Source organism: Python bivittatus, unplaced genomic scaffold, assembly GCF_059951505.1.
Source record: "Python bivittatus isolate LINGU-HERP-01145 unplaced genomic scaffold, Pbiv_v1 ctg000680_np1212, whole genome shotgun sequence".
Taxonomy (NCBI): Eukaryota; Metazoa; Chordata; class Lepidosauria; order Squamata; family Pythonidae; genus Python; species Python bivittatus.
Genome location: NW_028277095.1, coordinates 10,290,003 through 10,309,923, shown reverse-complemented (window position 1 = coordinate 10,309,923; position 19,921 = coordinate 10,290,003). Strand labels below are relative to the sequence as shown.

Sequence of the window (19,921 nt, the reverse complement as noted above, 5' to 3'; positions counted from 1 at the left end):
TTCATCACTGTTGTAACTGTGAACAGTTGCTAAATGAGGCAGTCGCTAAACAAGGACTACCTGTAGTGCAAAGGACTCTTGGCCACAGCTGCTACCTGCTCACGAAGCAGGAGCCACAAGTTCAAGAGGGCCCCCAAATTGCACGTCATTGGGGAATGCTACCCCCATAGAGACGAAGATGGAAGATTTCCAGTTTTGAGATGGTGGGGCAAAACCCACAGCCACTTGGTCTTGCCAGGGCTGAGTTGAAGCCTCTTCTTCCCCATCCAGGTCCCCAGCAGCCTCCAGAGTTTGGGACAGCCCATTGATAGCATTACTTGCAAAGCTAGAGGCAAAGATATATAACTGAGTATTATCAGCATACTGATGATACTTCACCCCATTCTTCTAGATGACCTCTCCCCAGTGGTTTCTTGGAGATATTAAACAAAAATGGTGAGAAAGTGGAGCCCTGAGGCACCTGGCAAAGCTGGTGTCTAGGCTCACCCTCCTCCAACACTGACTGGAGCCTACCTTGAAGGAAGAAGAATCACCACAACACTGCCTCCCACTCCCAACCTCCTGAGCCAGTCCAGAGGGCTATCATAGTTTATGATATCAAAAGCTGCCAAGAGGCCAAGGAGGGCCAGAATGAATGCTCTACCTCCATCCCGTGCGGTCTGTAGGTCAAGAACAAGGGCAACCAATGCTATCTCGGTATTATGACCCAGCCTGAAACCAGACCGAAAGTGGTCTACATAATGAGCTTCCTCCAAGGCCCTTTGGAGCTGCAGATCAACTACCTCTCTAAAAAGGGAAGGTTGAAAATGGGACAAAAAATTGTTCAGTTCTGTTGGATCCAGGAGAACTTGAGGAGGGGGTGGACCACTGCCTCTTTCAGAGCTGGCAGAACCACCCCCTCCTTCAAGGATGCATTTACCACTGCCTGGTTCCAACTACATAACCCCACACTGGCAGCTTTAATCAACCAGGGTGACAGCCTTGAAGCAAATATTCAGAAACCATTGTGTAAACAAAGAGGACAGGAAGATTCCTTAAACTCTGGAAAGGAAGGTAGTATTAAGAGGAGACTCAGGCTGACTCCTCCCTGACTCACTAGGGCTTAAGGAGGGGAGGAGAAGCACAATCAGCCATACACTATGGCCTATCTCAATAGAATAATTCTGGTCTTCCTGTGGAGTCTGTTCCCTGATCAAGTGTACCTCAAGAAAGCTAACATTGCCCCAACAGTTGGTCTACTTCATCAGGACCAACAGGTTCAAACTGATCCCAGGTAACCAGGCCAGACTGTGCCTCACTCACCTCTGTGGAACTTGCCCAGCCAAATCCAAGATTCCAAATCCAAGAATATTCTTTGCATCCGTTTGCCAGATGCAAAGAATATTCTTCACAGCAGCCTTGTAAGGGCTTCCTGGACCCTCCTTACCCAAGAGGGACTGGATCACCACAAACAAGGCCATTGGGCGGCAATCAGCAGGTGCAATACGAATGTTTCACCAGTCTTATTGCCACAAGGTAATTGTTAAGGAAGGCTTCAGCCTGCGCTCAGGAGTCACTCTTCATTTTTCTTCAGTGTCATTCTAGGCATCTTTTCTGCCCCTTCATTTTCCAGAGGGCCTCTATAAACCAAGGGGCCTGCCATATCCACAAGCAGAGAGTATTGGACAGAGGTGACCTGATCCAAGGCCTAGGTTGCCCTCTCCTTCAAGAGTCAGCCAAGGCGTCAATCAGACTGTGAATCGGAGCTTCAGAGATGACCCCAAGCTCCCTTGGGAACCTTGTAGGGTCCATGGGCACCTGGGGTGGACCAATAAAATAGGATCTTTTATCTTTTTCAGCTAATATTAAAAGGCTAATATTAAAAATGTGTGACACTGGAGAAGAATGAAGAGTGACTCCTGAGCACAGGCTGCAACTTAACCTCATCAGGTGCATAGAATGGCTAGACTTAAATAGATTTAAACTGGAATGAGGTGAGGGGAGTTGAATACAGGTTTGCTATGCAGATACAAGGATAATGTGAGACAGTTTACTAGTACCTTATCAATTAACAATTGTTGTTTAGTCGTTAAGTCGTGTCCGACTCTTCGTAACCCCATGAACCATATTGCGCCAGGCCTTCCTGTCCTTCACTGCCTCCCTGAGTTTGCTCAGTTTCATGCTCATTGCTTCAGTGATGCTATCTAACCATCTCATCCTCTGCCGTCCTCTTCTCCTTTTGCCTTCAATCTTTCCCAGCATCAGGGTCTTTTCCAAAGAGATCTCTCTTCGCATTAGGTGACCAAAGTATCTGAGCTTGAGCTTCATTATCGATCATTCCAATGAGCAATCAGGGTTGAAATTAACAATTATAATGTGTTAGCATTATAGTGTTGAGTCCTTCTGAGAGGGCTGCCTGAAACCTTTTGATGTACATGAGTTCAACAATGTCTTGCTCAGTGGTGCTGTTAAAAAGTTCCATTTTTCTAAAACAGTCACTTTGCAGTCTGCCATAGTGTCTGTTGGTAAGTCGAAGCTGAGGTTGATGGTAGGGTGGAAATTGTTGAAGTCATGATGGCATTTGGTCAGAAATTCATTTTCATGGGGTCAGATGATAAAAATATCAATGAATCTCATGTAAATGAGAGAATTAAGAGCTGAGAAAGTGTTCTAGTCTTCTATCATAGACTAACCTGGCTCTCTTCCTACACAGAGAGTGATCTGTTTATGACAAAGGACTAGTGGCAATATCCCCCAATTCCAGATCATGTTGCCCTGCCCCAAGACAAAAGCCAGGTCTACCATATGACTCCCACTGGGTGTTGGGGCCCCTGGGTCAGGTCCATGGTGGCCATGAACTCTCAAACTGCCTCCAACTCCATGCCCAAGGATGGCAGGTCCCCCAGAACCACATCTGGGGAACTCCACAGAAGCCTGGAGCATGGCCAGTTGGCTGATATACAATAGTAGCAGCATTCTCAACTGACCCCTAGAGCCTAACTTCACAGTGTCTCACGCCCAGTTATCTGCACAGCAGCATTCTTGACAGCCACCAGAGTCTCCTGGTGCCTCACACACATTTCTGGAGCCGGGTACAGGGTCCTGGGAGTGCTGTTTCCCTCACAAACCAGGCAGGTGTTCCTAGGCCTGGCCTGGCCAGTTGTTCAAGCATGAGAAGAGGCAACTGTTCTTTGTCTCATGGGGCCTCCTTCTGAAGAGAAGGCCAAGAAGCTGCACTTAGTTCAAAAGACAGCAGCAAGATTTTTTTTTTTTTAATTGTTGGTAAGAGCAGAAAAATCCAGTGTTGCATCAGTGTCATGTAGCCTGGGAGGGCAGTCTGTGTCCATGCCAAACCACCTGTTTTTCTGATAAGGTTCTGCTCTGTATCCTCTTATAACCTAGGCTGAAATGGATGAATATACCAGATCAAGATGCTTTGGCCATTGCTACTAAACCTGGGGACTTCCCAGAGAAACTGGATTAGTTCCCTCCCTTTTCACTTTCCAATAGTTTGTGAAGACTTTCAAGGAATGAAAGCAGGAAGATATGATCAATGTACAGTATTTGTGCATGTATCAGCCCTACTAGGTAGACCAGACTATGATATCAATTCCACAGAAATACTGTAGCTAGTTTTATTGAGATTGTATAGCCAATAGCAGAATCTTGCAAATCTGATTAGGTTATGCTTCCTCCCCCTCCTTATCATTCAGTGAATTCGGGAGGTGTCTGAACAGCTCCTGAATATCATTCAAAAAAGTTTCAGCCCCTTTCGCATAGGCGACGGCTCCTGCGTATCTCCGTGACGGTCCTCTTCCTTGCTCTCTATAGCATATATGTGCATCTATATGTGTGTAAACTCTATTGTGGTCTTTCTAATCTCTGTTAGATATTATCTCTCTTTGATCCTTATTCTAAAAAAATATTGTAAACCTTTAAATGTATTAGAGGTTCTGGAGCATGGCATATTAATATTGTAGTTGTTCTCTGCCATATGCTCTATGTTGGCCACTCAGCAGACTCTCTCACCTAGCATCTTCTCTCATCCTGGGTGCATACATTCAGGAGCAATAATGAACTCGTACTCCAGTTTTAGAAGATTTAATGTTCTTGTATTTTCTGTCAAATGACTCATTGCTACTCTTTTCTTTGTAGTGAGACCTCTGAGATCTTGCAATATACAGCCAGTGAAGCTGACAATGTGGACAGAGTAAGTGGTCAGGGACCATATGTCCCTTTTTGCTGCCCCAGCCCCCACCCCCACCCTACCCCTGGGTGTGGGGCTTTCTAGTAATATATTAGACATCACCTGCTGGCTTTGTGTCACAAAGAAGTCAAACTAAAACAGGCCCAAAGAAGTAGACTTATGCTAAGAGAAGGCGAGGGTTTTTTGAAAAAGTTGAAGGAACTAGTGTTTAACCAAACAAAAGATGGGATATGTTGCTTTCAAATGTATTTAGCTGAATGGAGTAAAAAGTTATGGCTATTTATGTGCACCCGTTTAATGTGAGAAGCAGCAGCAGCAGAAGAGTTTTGTTTCTTCAAATTCAGATTAAATCTGCAAAAGACAGAAGCAAGAATTTTCCTCTTTTTATGTTGAGAAAGCTGGAAAGATGGGAGCAATAAAGCACCTGCTTTGTACACTGAAGGCACTGGGTTCAATCCTGCCATCTCCAATTTCAGTTTGCAGGGCAGTGTTCCTCCCAAATGGTTATAGGAATTGATTCTCATCTTTTTATTTTTACAGATTATTGAAGATATTGAGATCCTGAAATTTGATAAAGGGCCTTGGCTTGCAGAAAACGATGTTTCGTTGCATTACTTGAGGTGTCGGTAAGTTCAGTTCTCAAAAACTCCATTTCAGTATTTATTTGTAGAATGTTTTCCTAGCAGCTAAATCACTGTACAGGAGCATTTCTCAAACAATGACAGTTGAGGGACACTCTGATTTTTGGAATTTAAAACAAGAAAGTTGCCTTCTTCCAAAGAAGCGTTCATGATGGTAGAGTCCAGAGCAGTGACCCCAAAGTGGGATTTCTGTACCATCTAATCCAGAGACAGTGCCAAGGTGTTTCTCTCTTGTGAAGCTGATAGGTAAGAGGCAGATCCTAGCAGTGCCCCAGAGATTTCCATGAGCACCTTAGCTTGGGCTTTCAAAACTATTTGCAAATTTCATTTTACATATTTACACCTCTCCAACCCCAACACAGAATTAGGAAATTATGGGTGTCAGAAATGTATTTGGGAAAAACAGGCACACAAACAAGATTAAAACCATTTCTAGATGGATAACTGTTACTTGTTGCAGCACGAAAATGTCTTTAATACCACAAAATCCATAAAAGGATTCACAATACGTGTGGATCAGTTTATAAATGCAAGAAGCTCTGTGATATGTAAAAACTGTTTTTTGTGTTCCATTTCTTTGACCCCCATCATTTACTCTTCTTCCCCCCTCCCGCCGCCCCAATCATGCCATGTAGAGAAAGTACAGTGTGGCAGATTTGGTGAAAGCTTTTCTGTTGCCCCTCAGTAAAAAATAGATAAATGCAGAGAGTATGAATTTATTGTAAAGCTTCAAGAGGTACAATTAAATGAAGGAAGATTTTCTGCTTATAGGCCGTTCCATGAAGACTCACATGGCTTCCTTTGGGGAAAGTGCTGTGTGTGATAATTAGATGGCACTGCAGCAGCGCGTTGCCTCTCGGGGCCCTTTAGGGCTCCTGCCGCTTGATGTATGCCTGCTTGGGGCTGCTTGAAAGATGAGGCTGGGAACAGATCCAGTCTGCATGTTCCAAGCCTCCTTCCCAGGGCAGTGGGGCAAACAACGTCACTGCAGATTATTCCGATGCCATGAAGCCTGTGGGGAGGACAGGAGCAGACCTGGGACTCCCATGCTTTCTTTTAAGAACACGAGAATTTCTGTGCTGGGTCAGAACACACAGTTCATCTTGTGCTTCTTGAAGTGGTGTCCAGCAAAAGCCAGCTATAATTTGTTCCCAGCACCTAGTCCTCAAGAATTAATCTGCTTTATACCTCCAGGCTTCATTTTATCATCGGAGATAATTGCCCAGTTAGTAGTTTTAACTAGTGGTATTATTTCTCTCCATCCCTGCAGTAAACATGAACTCTGTAGGAAGAGCTGAAACTGGGCAAGTGCCCTTGGGGAAGTGGAGAAGTTGGTGGTTCCTTAAGAGCTGCTTGGGCAAGTTATACATCTGCAAATCTTTCAGACTGATGGGCTGAATGGGCTCCCTCCTGTCCGGTGGGATAGAGAAGTCCTGGATACCTATTCCCATCCCTTTTGTTACCTCAGAGGAAGTGATTGCTTTCCATACCCACCAGCCCAAAGTCTGATTTCAAATACTTCGCTGAGCCATAGTGAAGAAGTTTGCAGTTCATGTTGGCTGAGTTCATATTTTGGCTTTGCCTGTTGTGTGAACCCAACCACAATATGTCTGTTACAACTAGCTTTCACTGTAACTAGCTTTCTTTTCCTTTCAGTGTTAATGACAAATTAAAAATGATGAGTCCTATAGCTGTTCCTGACTACATTCCTGAAGTCACAATAGGAGGCCTTGATGCTGATGAAATCTTCCATAATTATAGGGAGGTAAGAGGACATTCTCCTGGAGAAAATCTGTGTAGTTGTTAAGAGTGAACACTGAGTTGATGGTGGTCCTCACTCAAGAGGACATTCAGCGACTGGAGTGCTCAGGGTTGTTTGTGGCAGAAGGCGATCTGTGGAGAGACTGGGCAGTGGAGGGCCTAGTGGCCAATGAGGCTGAAGGAGAGCATTCAGCTCCTTTTTCTTGCAGTAAATGTGCTGCCAGGATCTGTCAGGATTAGCTTGGAATGAGATATATTACCCAACTCTTTCAGGCATTCTTGTTTGAAGGTCACTGATTCATGTTGTCATTGGATCTTAGACTTGTAGCTTAAGAGAGGAAATAAAACTTAAATTTTAAATCAACTCTGATACTGGACTAGACATCACACCACAAAGTTCTGGAAATAGTAGCTTGGAAGAATGCAGAGAATTCCCTGCTGAGGGCCAGTTCCCAGGACTTCCTGAGGAGAGAAAGAAGATCAGATCAAGTCTATGGGATGGACCTGCTCAGAGAATCATAGTAGAAGGAAATGTTTACCTAATGCTGATGGACCTTCCCTGCTTCTTTTTCATTGTAGCTTCCTGGACGTAAGTATGCATCTGGTTACAATGCTGATGTGGGAGACAAGTGGATCTGGCTAAAATAACCAATTTCCTTTTGAAGAATCAAGTTGGCCACAGAAAGATGATGAGGCTCCTGTTACTCAGCCAGTTGTAAATAGGTGACATCTGTAGCAATGGTGACAGGGCTTCAGCTGGGAGAACTAACCAACCAAGACGAGGAAGGTACCTTCAAGATTATTCTGAGCTGAGTCCCATTAAGAAGGCAGAGAAGGATCCACTGTGGCAGGCCTGCTGAATAAAAAGGCATCTAATCTAAACTGGAGCTTCCTGTATTCCTTGCTGAAAAAATAAAGTTCTTCGGTGTAGTTTTTGCCAGTGTGTTTTGCCTTGGTGCTTCATTTCAGGCAGAAGCTCCCACAGACACAGCCCCTCCTCCCCAGGTGGCCTGCCTGTTCATCCAGGGCAACGTGTTCCTCCCCAGGAAACAGCAAAAGTCTTAGCTCTCCCTGGCTGGCAGAAGGCCACCTCTGCTCAACATGGAGTGCCCGAGCAGAGGTCCTACAGCTGGGGCAGGACTCCAGTCGTTTGCAGTAAACAATCTCTGCAACAGCCAGATTAGCCAGAATGCTTTAGAATTCTGTCACCCAAGACTGAACCACACAGCAACCCAAACTCCAAGGAGACACCAGCCAAGAACAAGGCTTTTTGAATAAAGCTGCTTCACGTTTAATTAAAAAGAGGAAATTGTCACAGATTCTGACATCAGCAAAAGTAGGTTGGTGGGACTGAACTACTGTTAGAGGTCCATATTTAACAACATGTTCACATAAGTAGCAGTGGGAAGAGAGTAGAAGCCAGTGACTTCTAATTACACTCTACATCTGCACAAAGTTGAGTGGCTGGGAAGGGAACAGCATGGCGGGCAGAAATTGTCTGGAGGAAGGGGCATTGAGCTGAGTTCCAGGCTCTTGTGGCAGAGCCTTCAAAGGCAGTTTCCACAATCTGTGTTGTTCTCAGACAGTCCAGGCAGCTGGAGTTTAGGTGGGACACTTACCCCATCTCATGATTTGCCATTTCAGGGAAGGTGCCTCATCTCCCTGGGCATCAGTAGCTCCACCTCTATGCCTGGAATGCAACAAAGGCTGCAGCTTCCTTCATGCCCATGCCAAACTCTGCTGGGTTCCTCAAAGAGCTGATCGCTTCAGACTCAATCCTCCCTTCTGCTGAACATGACATCCTTTTTGGGTTGTTTGCCAAAGAGCATGATGGCTGGAGAGCCCTCCTTCCCCACATATGAAACACCCCATAGATCTGACTTAGTTTGGTGCTATTGTTTGCAAGTGGTACTTTGGGTAGGTCTTTCTTCTTTGGGGGTTTCCTTTTCATGGGGGGGCTGAAGACTCCTTAACAACTTCAAGGCCTGCAGAGAGGAATGTGATTTCAGCCTTGTGCCCATAAACTTAGCTGGAATGAAGAGGTGCCTCCTGACCACTCAAATCCCCCAACCATTGCCCCCCCTCCAGTCAACAGCAGCTGATTGAGGCAATCAGCTGCTGCTCTGCTCAAGACCCCCTCGCCAACAAATTCTTGTTGCTCATCAATGGCCTTCATGGTCATGTCCACGTCTATGGTGTTTGCTTGAGCTGATCAAGTGCCTGCTTGGTTGATGATGGATGGAATGGAGCCTCACTTCAAGAGCTGTGTCCCTGCTTTAACTTGGCACACTCTTGATTCAGCTGCATGTGAAAGGTCATCTGCAGGCAGCCACTCAGGAGGCAGGTTCAGCCTCAGTGTTGTGGCAGTTCACTGTGGCAGCAGCCCCTTGCAGGAAGAGAGAGGCAGCGTGGAAACTTCTGCAGAAAACCTTTCCCCCCTTCTCCCTTCCACAGCAAGCAGGATGGGAGATGGTAGTGGGGCGGAGGGAGGAGGAGTTCTAACTCCTTGCCTTTTACACCAAGGTGAGGAGCAGCTGCCTTCTTGTCTGCCAGCTCCACAGAGAGCCTCTGGCGGGTTGGTGCTCAAGGCAGCTCACTTTGCCATCATGTTTTTTTAGCCTTAGAGGATCTTGGGGCTAAGTTACACCAATTCTTCCTCTGGAATGATTCAAACTGTCACAGAAACAGTCACGTTGCAGGGCAGTCTTAGTGTTTCTGGGGAAGGGGATGCAGAAACAGCAGGCCCTGGGTAAGGCGAAAGAGAGCCTTGGGGGCCCAGCCCCACACACCTCCCCCTGTTCCTGGGGGAGCAATCACCCAACTTCCTGGGGTGGCTTGGGCAGGACAGGCAGAAGCGATCTGCAGCCAGGACAAAGGCCTGCACAGGCAGGCTGCCCTTTTGTCCAGAGCCCCACCTGGAAGCCCACGCTGACTCTGCAGGGTTAGAAGGCCCCACGGCTCACCAAACTGAAAGGAAGAGGATGGGGCAAGCACTACAAGCCTGGGAAATGGAGAGGGGAGGAGAAATGGATGGCTCTTAAAGGTGTTCTGTTTGGGGGGGGTGCTGCTGCACAAAGCTTGCTGAGGGACAGCAAGGCCATTGGCCAAGGGCCACAGGAACAACCAAGGCACTGAGATTTAGATGGCATCACTCCTGCTGACTGGCAGTCGATGAGATGCGCCTCAGGTGCCAAGAGGCAGGGTCGGTGCTCTGGTCCCAGGGCCAGACTCTCTGGACGCAGCTGCTCCCTCTCCCCACCCAACTCCTCCATGTTCTGGCTCATGCTCAGGGGTGGCGGGGGGGGAACTGTTGGTTCCTCTTGCTACAGGCTGCTCCTTTCCCCCCTGCCTGAGTGGGGCCCACCGGCTCCCTCTTAGCTGGGATGGGTGAGGAGTATTCCTTGGAGCCCGCTCAAGAGGCGCGCTAAAGCCTCTGCGATGCACGACACACGTGGAGCTCACGCTGAGCAGGGTGGCTGGCGAGGGAGTCAGAAGAGAAAGGCTTTCTTCTTCAGCTCGTTCCGCTTCCACAGAGCCAGTTTGGAAAACTCCTCCGGAGGCATTTCAAAGGCCCGCTGGAAGTCCTCAGGTGACAAATGCCGCTGGGAGGGAGAAGAAAGAGGACCCTGCTTTGATGGAGGCCCGGCGCAGCACCATGTCTGCTGAGCAGCATCTGTCCCTGCCTGCCTGTGCCGGAGCGGCAGGAAGGGGCGCTCCATACCTCAAGTCGCGTCCGGTCCACTCCTGGAGGCAGCTTGACCCTTCCTCGGTTGGTCACCATCAGCATCTCATACGGGTAAATCTTGGGTGGGAAAGGAACCAAACAGCCAGCTAGTCAGCTAGGCTCTGAGGCTTGTGCGGGAACACTCCCCCGCGACCCCCCAGATGGGCTCTCACCTTTTGCTCCAGCATGCTGGGAAGGGAGCTCCCTCTGTCCATACGCCCTCTTTGGCCGTTCTGCAGGGGAAGCACACTTGGCTCTGAGCCAAAGGCGGGAGTTCCCATCCCGCCCATGGGACCTCCTCAAGGCCTTGGAGCACCTGCCCCCCTTCTTTCCTCTGCCCCAGGCTGGGGCGGGAGCACCTCTGGAGCTTGGGGGCGCTCGCCAGCCATGTGCGGCCCGTGCTGCTCTGTCCCTGCCCTGATCAAGGCGCCCGCTTACCTGCAGACCTGAAAGACAAAGGGAGAAGGTGGCCGTGATTGGGAGGGGCAGAAAGGGGGAGGGTCTGCCCAAGCCTGCAGCGGGGAGGAGCTTCCCTTACCTGGACTGCCTTTCTCACTCCCAGCAGTGCTGAACTCTGTGGACTGCAGCTGCAGAAAGAGAAAGAGAGCAGCAGAGGCCACGTCACCCGCAGGTCAGGTCGCCCTCTCTTGCCTCCTCCAAGAAGGCATGAACAAGGCAAGGCGTGGGCAGCTGGGAAGATTCTGCTTTCTGTGGAGGGCTGGAGCCTGATCCGCATGACCCGGGGCCTGGGGTGGGGCAGGTGTGGCAGATGCATCCCACGAGTTGGCTGAATGCAAAGCTGACAGGGCAGTTTGAAAGGGGTGGGAGCCACTACCCAGGATAAGCTCTGCTTTCTTTGAGCACCTTCCTTCCATCCTTCCCCCATCTCCTTCCTCTTTCTCCTTTCTCCTTTCTCCTTTCTCCTTTCTCCTTCCTTCCTTCCTTCCTTCCTTCCTTCCTTCCTTCCTTCCTTCCTTCCTTCCTTCCTTCCTTCCTTCCTTCCTTCCTTCCTTCCTTCCTTCCCTCCCTCCCTCCCTCCCTCCCTCCCTCCCTCCATCCATCCATCCATCCATCCGTCTCTGGACAACCAAGAGCAAGAACCTATTTGGAAGTGGAAATCCACAAACATAAATGCAAGGAAACCCTCCTCAACTCACCTGCACATCTTCCCCACTGGACTGCTTGCATTTCAGCCTTCCACGTGCCCCGCACCCCCCAATGTCCTGAGGCTGTCTCCTTACCCTGGCAAGCGTACTTCTCCCAGAGGCAGGAAGGGATGCTGATTTTGAGCTTCCTCCATGCAAAGCTGGAAGAGAAGAAGCGTGGTCACTTCAGGGCAAGCTGCCCCAGCGGGTGGGCTGGTGATGGGTGTGGAGCAGGAGCACCCTCTCCTGTGACAGGCAAGGAGATCTGGCCTGGGGGGCCCAAGCAGCAGATGGACTTTACCCCACATCCATTAGCTGCGCACACGGAGAGCAGAGACCAGCTGCTTGACTTATTCTTTCTCATAAGGAGCAGCAGAAGTGGGAAAGGCCCAAATACTAGTGGCAAGAATTGTGATTAAAGGTTCCTACAAGCCCAAACACATCAGCATTTAGACCCACTTCTGGTACTCTCACAGTTCTGGTTTAGATTCCTTCCATCAAATCAACCGGAAGGCAGGGCTGGTTCCTTCAGTCATGGCAAAGGCCAAGAACGGTCACCACTGAAATGTCAATTCATGGTGGCGGCAGCTGTAGCAGCAGCAACCACCCTTTAAAAACAGGAGTGCCCCCCAATGGTAGGCCATCAGCATTAATGCCAAGAGGCAGCCCCACCCCCCAGGAACTTGCCCCTTGACCTTCTCTGGTCCAATGAAAAGGCAATCCTTGTACTCAGGGTGACCTGCAATGCAGCTGCATGAAAAGGAAAGGCCATGCTAGGCCACATTAACAGAAGCCACTGTTCTCTAGCTGCACTGGTCATGCTGCATCTACACTACTGCATCTAGCTCTGGGGACTGCATTTTAGGAAGAATTTTGGCAAACTGGAACATTTCCAGAAGAGAGTAGCAATATGATAAGGGGCCTGAAAGGAAAAGCTCTGGGTATGTTTCGCCTGGAGAAGAAGAGTACAAGGAGACATGGCCGTGGCACTCAAGTATCTGAAAGGCTACCATATGGAGTGGGTTTGTTCTGTGGTAATCCAGAAGACAGGACAAGAAACTATGGGTTTTCCTCACAAGAAAGCAGGTTTCAGCTGGACATCAGGATGAATGTCCCAACAGCACGAGCTGTTCCACAATGGATGGGGCATTCTTCTTTGTTAGAGCTGTTTCAACAGTCTTGAGAGCCATCCGGGGGTGCAGATTCCTGCTCGATCAGGGGGTGGGTTAGACAGTCTCCAAAGTCCCTTCCAACCCGCATGTTACATTCTAGGATTCTATGCAGTGATCACTCACAGGTATGGAAGGGAGTTCGATCTGGAAGGGAGCGGGTTTTCCTCCGGATTGGGAGAGATTTCTCCATCTCCTCCTTCAGAATGAGTTTGCCCAGATTGGAGGCAACCTGAGACAGTGAAAGGAAAGAGGGCTGAAAGGAGCCCTAAACTGACCCTCCTCCTCCCCCTCCCCCACCTACAGTGCTCCCCGCTACCACTACCTTGCTCAGCTCTTGCTCCTGCAGCTCACGGAGAGTTTTCATTTCTTCTGAGTCCTCGTCCTCATCCTCTCCTCTCTTGGATGCCTTTTGCCTCCGCCACTCGGTCTCTGGGAGTGTGCAACCAGGACTTACAAACTGCAGTGGTGTGTGTGTGTGTGTGTGTGTGTTTACCCACAGAAGGCTGGCAACCAAAGGCTCTTGTCTTGCAATATTTGAAAGTTGCCAAATGAACAGATCCTTTAAGAGAGATCTTAAAGTTCTACACATTTCAAAGGAAACTAGGTGTAGAACTGAGACCTTTGTGCAAGAGTGAGCAACTCTGGAAGGGCTTCAGAGCCCCAGCATCTATCAGACTCGACCACGAGGAAGAGGAGGCAGAATGGCCCTTGTGCACAGGTGAGGAGCTCCCCCAGAAAATGAACGCTTATGTGTCCCCAGAGAACCCAGGGCTCAGTCCAGAGGTCTTTGCTACTTCCTCATCCTCTACCTTTCAGATCACCCTGCTCTTTTGTTTGTATCATTCTGACTCAGCCTAATACAGGTAGTCCTCACTTAACGACCACAATTGGGGCCAGAATTTAGGTCACTAAGTGATGCAGTCATTAAGCAAATTATTATGTGACCACTTCATTTAGGGACTGCAATCTTGGCACTCCTGGCTGCTCTCATTAAGTGAGAATCACAGGTTGTTAAGCAGACGGAGTTCCAAGTAAGGAGCGCAGGGGTGCCTCAGGTGGGTGGGGGAGGTCCTGGGAGGCCCAGCACAGGCCACACACAAGTTGGGGGGGGTGCTGCAGGGTGGCGCAAAGCCTCAGCCACCCCTGGAAGCCTAAGCTGCCCCAGCCCGACTCAGCAGTGCTTATGATTACAGGGATGCTGCAACTCCCCCAGCCACCTATCTCCCCCTCCGATCTATGCCCTTTTGGCCCCCCTGCACAGTGGCACTCGGCAGTGGTACTGCTGGGGTTGGGGCTGAAGTAAAGGCCCAAGGCCTCAGCCAGCTTCCACTGCCCCCAGGCCTTGACCTCAGCCCCAGTGCTGCTGCCACTGAGAAATGCTGCCTCAAGCCCCACACCACTGGCCTTTGCCGCCTCATGCCATTCTCCAAGCCACACCTCTCGTTCCTTCCCCAAGCTGCGCATCCCTTTGCATGAAGTCGCTTTGCAAGAAACTGCCTGCAAAGGTTTGCTTTTGTCAGCTTCGTGCAAGGGGCTTCTCAGTGTGAAGGGCCAGGCCGGGCATACCTCATCACCAGCAGGAGCAAGAAGATGGCAAGGTGAGCTGGGGTGGTGGAGTACAGGGCAGCAGGGGTCTCCAAATGCAGGGCGGCGAGGGCAATTGCGGCTGGGACTGGGCTGGGGTGGCTACAGCTTCCTGGGATGTGGCAAGCAGCCCTGCAAGGCAGGGTGCAGGGCGGCCGAAAGGGCAGAGATGGGGAGGAGATAGGCAGGTGGGGGGAGTTACAGTGCCCCTGCAGTCATAAGTGTGGGCTAGGCACTCAAATTTTGATCACATGACCACAGGGGACTACAGGAAGCTGTAACTTCAGGCACCAGTTGTAAGTCACTTTTTTCAGCATGTTCATAACTTTGAAGAGTCGCTGAACGAATGGTTGTTAAGCGAGGACTACCTATAAACCCAGTTATGGGGTTCCCATTTTTTTCTGTGGATCAACACTGTTACTTTTCTTCCTTCTAGAAAATGGAGAAAGTAATTGAAAGGGCCTGAGAGCAGACAGAAGTGGCAACCTAGACTCTAAAACTGGGACAGAAAGAAAGGCCACAATGCCACTCATGGGGGGAAAGTATTCACAGCGCCTGCAAGGGCTCTTCTGCTGTGTCTCCTGAGTTGATAGAGTAGAAGAACACATCCCCTGGATTCTGAGCTGCTGGCTGCTGTTCACAGCATCAGACCTAAACCAATGGTTGACTGGTGGAAACCACCTACCTACAACTGCCAGGGATGGTGGGCAGGGCCAGTAGTCGGTCTCAATCTTGGCCGGCTGATTGGGATCTGGCGGCTGAGCAGCAGGGAATTTGGAGGATTCAATGATCAGGCCCTCAACCAGCCGTTTGCTCTCGGGAGTTGGTGCCATCACAGCCTCTGGAAGAGGTCCAACAATCATGCTCATCTGTCAGCCTTAGTCCCAGATAATGCTCCCACCACCATGCCTCTCATAGCAGCAGCACCTACCCCTTTGCTTGTAGATGGGTGGCTTCTTGTAGATGTTCATCTCCATTGTGTTGGTCTCTGGGGGAAGGAGCAGAGATAGGTGAGGCAAAGATGACACGCAGATCCACCCTGTTCCCTCTTCCATGGGCCTCCTTCTTCCTCCCTTGATGGAGTATTTGCAGAGTAACTGCACCTTCTTCTTTGGGAACTTGCGTTCTAGTGGCCCAGCTACCACCTTGCTGACCCAGAGGCTGGAATAAAACCAGTAGTGAGAGGTTGCCTACCTCTCTCCTCCCAGTACCTCTCTGGTGCCTGTCCGACCACCTGCAAACCTCTAGAGTGGGAAAGCCAAAATGTTTGGGCTGGGGGGGGGAGCTTAAGCGGCAATTGGATGGCCCATGTGCCCCTTAAATATTCCCACCCATCAGAACTAGCCCCAAACTTCAGGGAAACAAATCGCTGAGCCTCTGCGCAGTTCTAGGCCAGGAAAGGCTGCTGGGCACATGGACGAGTTCTTGGAAGAGAGTGAGGATGAAGCTGCTGCTGCTAGAAGATGCCCTACAGAGACGCTTCAGCCCTTGGAGACCCTGGCCAGAGGGATAGGGAGGGCACCGCTGGCCCTGCAGGAGGCAGTACCAGGATGGTGGAAGTGCTGGACTCCAGAGCGGCTTCTGCTGCTGGGACGGCGTCCAGAGGCCTGTGCAGTGCTTCCCGGAGACTTGGCCTCCGCCCAGCCGCGGCTGACCTGGAAGCAGAAGGCGAATCACCAGATGCACACAATTCTTCCTCTCCCTCTTGCCCTGCCTGCCCCTCAGCCATCTACCCAGAGCTTCCCTTCCCTCCTTCCGAGAGCCACTCTGTCCTTTAAAGCTTTCTTGCCAAGGGAGAAGAAGCCCATGGCCCTAACCCAACCCATCTGAGGGCCCCCCATGCAGCTGACCCCCTGCCAGTCCAACCACCCCGTCAGAGGAGCACTTACTTCTGGAGATGGGGGAGGAGAGAGGGACGTGGGCGAGAGCGAGGGCTGCAAGAAAAACAGCCGGGAGAGAAGGACGTTACTTGACCTAATGTGACTCAGCCTAACACCCGTCACAGTTATTGCAACGATGGCATAACAGTTGGGGGAAATTTGTTTGTAAGCATCCCCCAACAAGTGCACCAGCAGTGAAGCAGCCTGATTCACCACCTTCCTCAACCAAAGCAAAGCAGGCAGGGTCCCTTGTGGTCTTCCTGGGCCTGGCCGTCCTCCACTCCCCCCAACAGGACGGATGGCCAGATGACTTCAGCCCAGAAAGCTACACAGGCGTGTCCCTAAGGCGTCTGGCGTCCAGCCCAGCTTGAAGGAGGCTTCCCTTTCCAATGCTGGCCCCGCTTCTCCTCCCACAGGCCTCACCTCTCGGTCGAGGAGGGAGTAGGTGAAGTGGGGCTCGTAGATCATCAGGTCAGGGCGCTCGATGTCCAGGATTGCCTTGTCCCTGGGGATTGCTGCCAAATCCTTGTAGCCAAGGACTTCATCATCCATTTTGGCCTGGGAAGAGGCAGAAAAATGACTGAGTGGAGATGGATGATGGGTCTTGGGTCCTGACACTCCCAAAGATGGACTCCGCTTGCCTGAACACTGCACATCATGGAGAGCGAGAAGCAAGATGCTTGCGACAAATCGTTGTCTTCCTGACAAGGCTGCACCATCTGCTCTTCCAAGCTGGGACCGGGTACACCCTTCCAGGGGAGCTGCCCACATCCTGTCAGGAGCCCAAACCTGGGCCAAAATTTTGCACCACCTCCTAATGCTTTGTTCCACCCAGCTGAAACTTTGTACCTCATTCAGTCGCGTGCATGTCAACATTTTGATGCTGAGTAAATGGACAAAGGCCACAAGAGTCAGTTTGCTCAAGCAGTTAAGGTCAAGCAGGGCAGCCATAGTTCTAGATCTGCCTTGGGCATGAAGCCATACGGGTGACCTTGGGCCACCTCTTTCCTCTCAGCCCCGGGGCAAAACACACCTGAAAATGCTGCCTAGAAAATTGCAGGGGCCTGGCAAGGTTTCCTTACCTTTGTTTTGAGTGTGTTTTAAAAGAAAAAGAAAATGCAGTTGTCTGAGCAACTTTTACAATGGTCTCCTAGGGGGACATCAGTATAGAAATACATTTTTATTTATAATTCAGCTACAATCAATTTCTTCAGTGCCAGTAACAGACTTACTTTACATAAAATGTTTTATGTATTCAAGTTTGTTATTTTCTTTTTGTTTTCGTTGTGCTCTTTGCTAATCAGATTAATAACAGTACTTATGAATGCGATGAACTTTGCATCTGAACCCAAGAAGACGCTTCAGAGCAGGATTAGGCCTGCAAGCCGCCCTTCCTGGCACCTCCTCAGGGAAGCTGTCTCTCTTCCTGGCTACTGTGCAAGACAGACATCCATGAAGGAGGCATCAACAGGTGCAGCACGTGCTTCCAGACTTTCTCAGCTTCATTCCTGAAGTGTGGGATATCCCTATAGCACTGGTACTACAGGTGCTTTGCAGAGTGATGGGATCCCAGTACTAAGAGAACCTTAAAAGTACAAGCAAACAGACAAACAATAATGGTAACAGGCCTTTAGTCAGTCTGACTGAAAGTCTCTCTCAATCCAGTGCTTCTTAATTTTAGATCTTAGAACTCAAGGGTGCAAGATTTTTCTTCAGAGAGGAGTAAACCTAGTTATCATCACCCCCACCATCACCACAAGACCATGGTTGGGAAACAAAATTCTTGTGACTAACTGGAAAGTTTACATAATTGGTGGAAAAACTAGAGCAAGAAAATTAATTTCTGTTCCATGGTAGAATATTTGCTACATTTGGAAAAAGGAATGGAAAAATTTTAAGACCTGCTGGTAGAAATTTAGCAGATGGTATGTGATCTGTTGTGAGGAATGTTTGTTTGGCAGAAGACAGAAAAAGATTGTGCCTAAGAGTGTACTTCTGCCCACTTTTTTATATGGAAAGGAGAATTGGGTGTATGAGGAGAGACAAAAGTAAGTTGCTTGCAGTGGAAATGGAGCAAAACAAGAAAAATTGGGGTCAAGAATGAATGGATGATGAATTAATGTGGATGGAGTACAAATGTGACCAGGACAAAAGAAGGGTATTGAGGTGGTCTGGTCATGGAGACAATTGTCTCATGGAGACAATTACTGAGCATCACAGCACAAATATGAAGAAACAGTGAATTGCTCAACAGGAGGAAGAAGACAGAGAAAATTGTACTTGGATGGTGTTCAGAAGATCCTCAGAAACACAGAAGGGAGAAATTTAAAGAACAAAGGGGAATGTATGAAGTGGTTTATGAATGTGGTGGAAGCACTCGTAAGGACAGAAAACACTCTGTAAGGATAGAAAAGTATAGAGAAGTAGAGTGAATGGTGTTGGCCTAAACCAAATTTAACTCGATTTTCTTGTTTGTTTTCTTCTACCATTAATTCCTTTTGCTCTCACTTCTTACTCTTTCTGCACTTTGCATGTTACTTATCCCAAAAGGGAATTTGTGATGAGTAGGCATGTTTAACTGTATGTGCTGAAGGACAAATGGGCCAAAATACAGCTTCAGGCTTTGCAAGAAAGCGTAAACCAATTTAATCACCAGCCCACAGAAGTCTGCAGAAGGGTATTAAGATGAGATCCTTTGAATCTCACCAGAAGAAAATCCCACACTTTTCAGTGTGGGATTCTAAGGGAAAGGAGAAAATCAACGTCAAGTTCATGGAGTTATCAGAGTTGTGTTGCTGTGTAGTTACTGTACCTGCAAGTACATGTGTAGTAACACAAGGTTAATTCTGGAGGGCAGAACCAGAAGCTGTTCCTTCGCCTGCGATCATTTACCGGGACAGAAGAGATACCTCTGGGAAGGTTGGTGGGTGGATAACAAATGTCATGTCAAGCAGCAGATATAAACCTCTGTGCTTGGGAAAAAATAACTGAAGATGGAAAATTACTTGTCTGGAATTCTGACAAGGAGAAAAGAAGGGAAGTGGCAAGCTGTGGTTCTTCTTAGCTCCTGCTATTTCCTCGGGTGCTCCCAGAGTTTCTAAGGGGCTCTCTCCACCTTTTCCATCCAATGGGGAAAAAGTAGCAAATATGAATTTAGAAACCCAGTACAGTAGATTGGCACGCACTTGACTCTGCTCTACAAAGTAAATCCATTCTCACTGTGAAAAGGGGGCCTTTCATAGCGTCCCACTTTCTGGAGGAGGGGAGAGGCAGAATGCCCCAATTTGAAATGTCCGTTCCCCCTTAACAATGGGGCACAAAGCCGAAGTTTGAGGGGAGAGCGTGGCACAAAACCTTAGTTTAGGTTTCGGGGAATAGAACACTGTTTTTTGGGGTCTTCCTCTGATTTGAACTGTGTGTGAGACCCAGTTTGGTGCAACAAAACAGCACAGAACCTTTAGCACAGGGGATGGGTGCAGACTGACTTGAACACAGTTGAAGAGGAGCCCCAGCAGAGAGGCAGTGGAGGAAGAGCCACAGAAGGCAGACAGAGGCAGTCAACAACTCGGGGGGGGGGGGATTGGGGGCTTGTGGGACTGAAGCGACAGAGAAGGACTTCCCTCCTCCTCTCACTGCTAGCTTCACCCCCAAGGAGGGTCACGTTGAGTTCCAGGGGACCCTGGCACCCAGGAGAGGGCACCTGGTTGTGCTCAAAGGGACCCAAAACTTCACAAAGACACCAAGGCTCTTCTCTGGGAAGCAAAGAGCATTCAGAAGCAATGGAATATGAGTTGAGAGTTGCTTCAATGGCTGGATGAAGCAGCAAAC

At 49.2% G+C, this 19,921-nt stretch overlaps 2 protein-coding genes across 5 annotated transcripts in view; one reads left to right on the top strand and one right to left on the bottom strand.

The window, feature by feature from the left end:
- The window catches only part of NDUFA10 (NADH:ubiquinone oxidoreductase subunit A10), a 22,555-nt gene extending 15,032 nt beyond the window's left edge, over nt 1–7,523 (top strand). For all 3 annotated transcript variants that reach the window (XM_088152011.1, XM_007434536.4, XM_025170734.2), the window contains exons 7-10: nt 4,135–4,189; nt 4,727–4,812; nt 6,484–6,592; nt 7,168–7,523. In XM_088152011.1, the coding sequence (XP_088008137.1) occupies nt 4,135–4,189; nt 4,727–4,812; nt 6,484–6,592; nt 7,168–7,236 (319 nt within the window). In that variant the 3' untranslated portion in view covers nt 7,237–7,523. The remainder of the gene's footprint in view (nt 1–4,134; nt 4,190–4,726; nt 4,813–6,483; nt 6,593–7,167) is intronic.
- Nucleotides 7,276–19,921, bottom strand: DMTN (dematin actin binding protein). Of its 2 annotated transcripts, XM_025170728.2 has the most exons (12): nt 16,517–19,921; nt 16,103–16,147; nt 15,760–15,868; nt 15,145–15,201; nt 14,899–15,054; nt 12,952–13,058; nt 12,753–12,858; nt 11,554–11,618; nt 10,849–10,899; nt 10,486–10,551; nt 10,310–10,390; nt 7,276–10,190 (listed from the first exon to the last, which is right to left on the bottom strand). In XM_025170728.2, the coding sequence occupies exons 1-12, from the start codon at nt 17,042–17,044 to the stop codon at nt 10,077–10,079; spliced, it is 1,485 nt and encodes a 494-aa protein (XP_025026496.2). In that variant the 5' UTR covers nt 17,045–19,921; the 3' UTR covers nt 7,276–10,076. The 2 variants fall into 2 exon arrangements, with proteins under 2 accessions (XP_025026496.2, XP_025026498.2); XM_025170730.2 differs by lacking the exon at nt 16,103–16,147.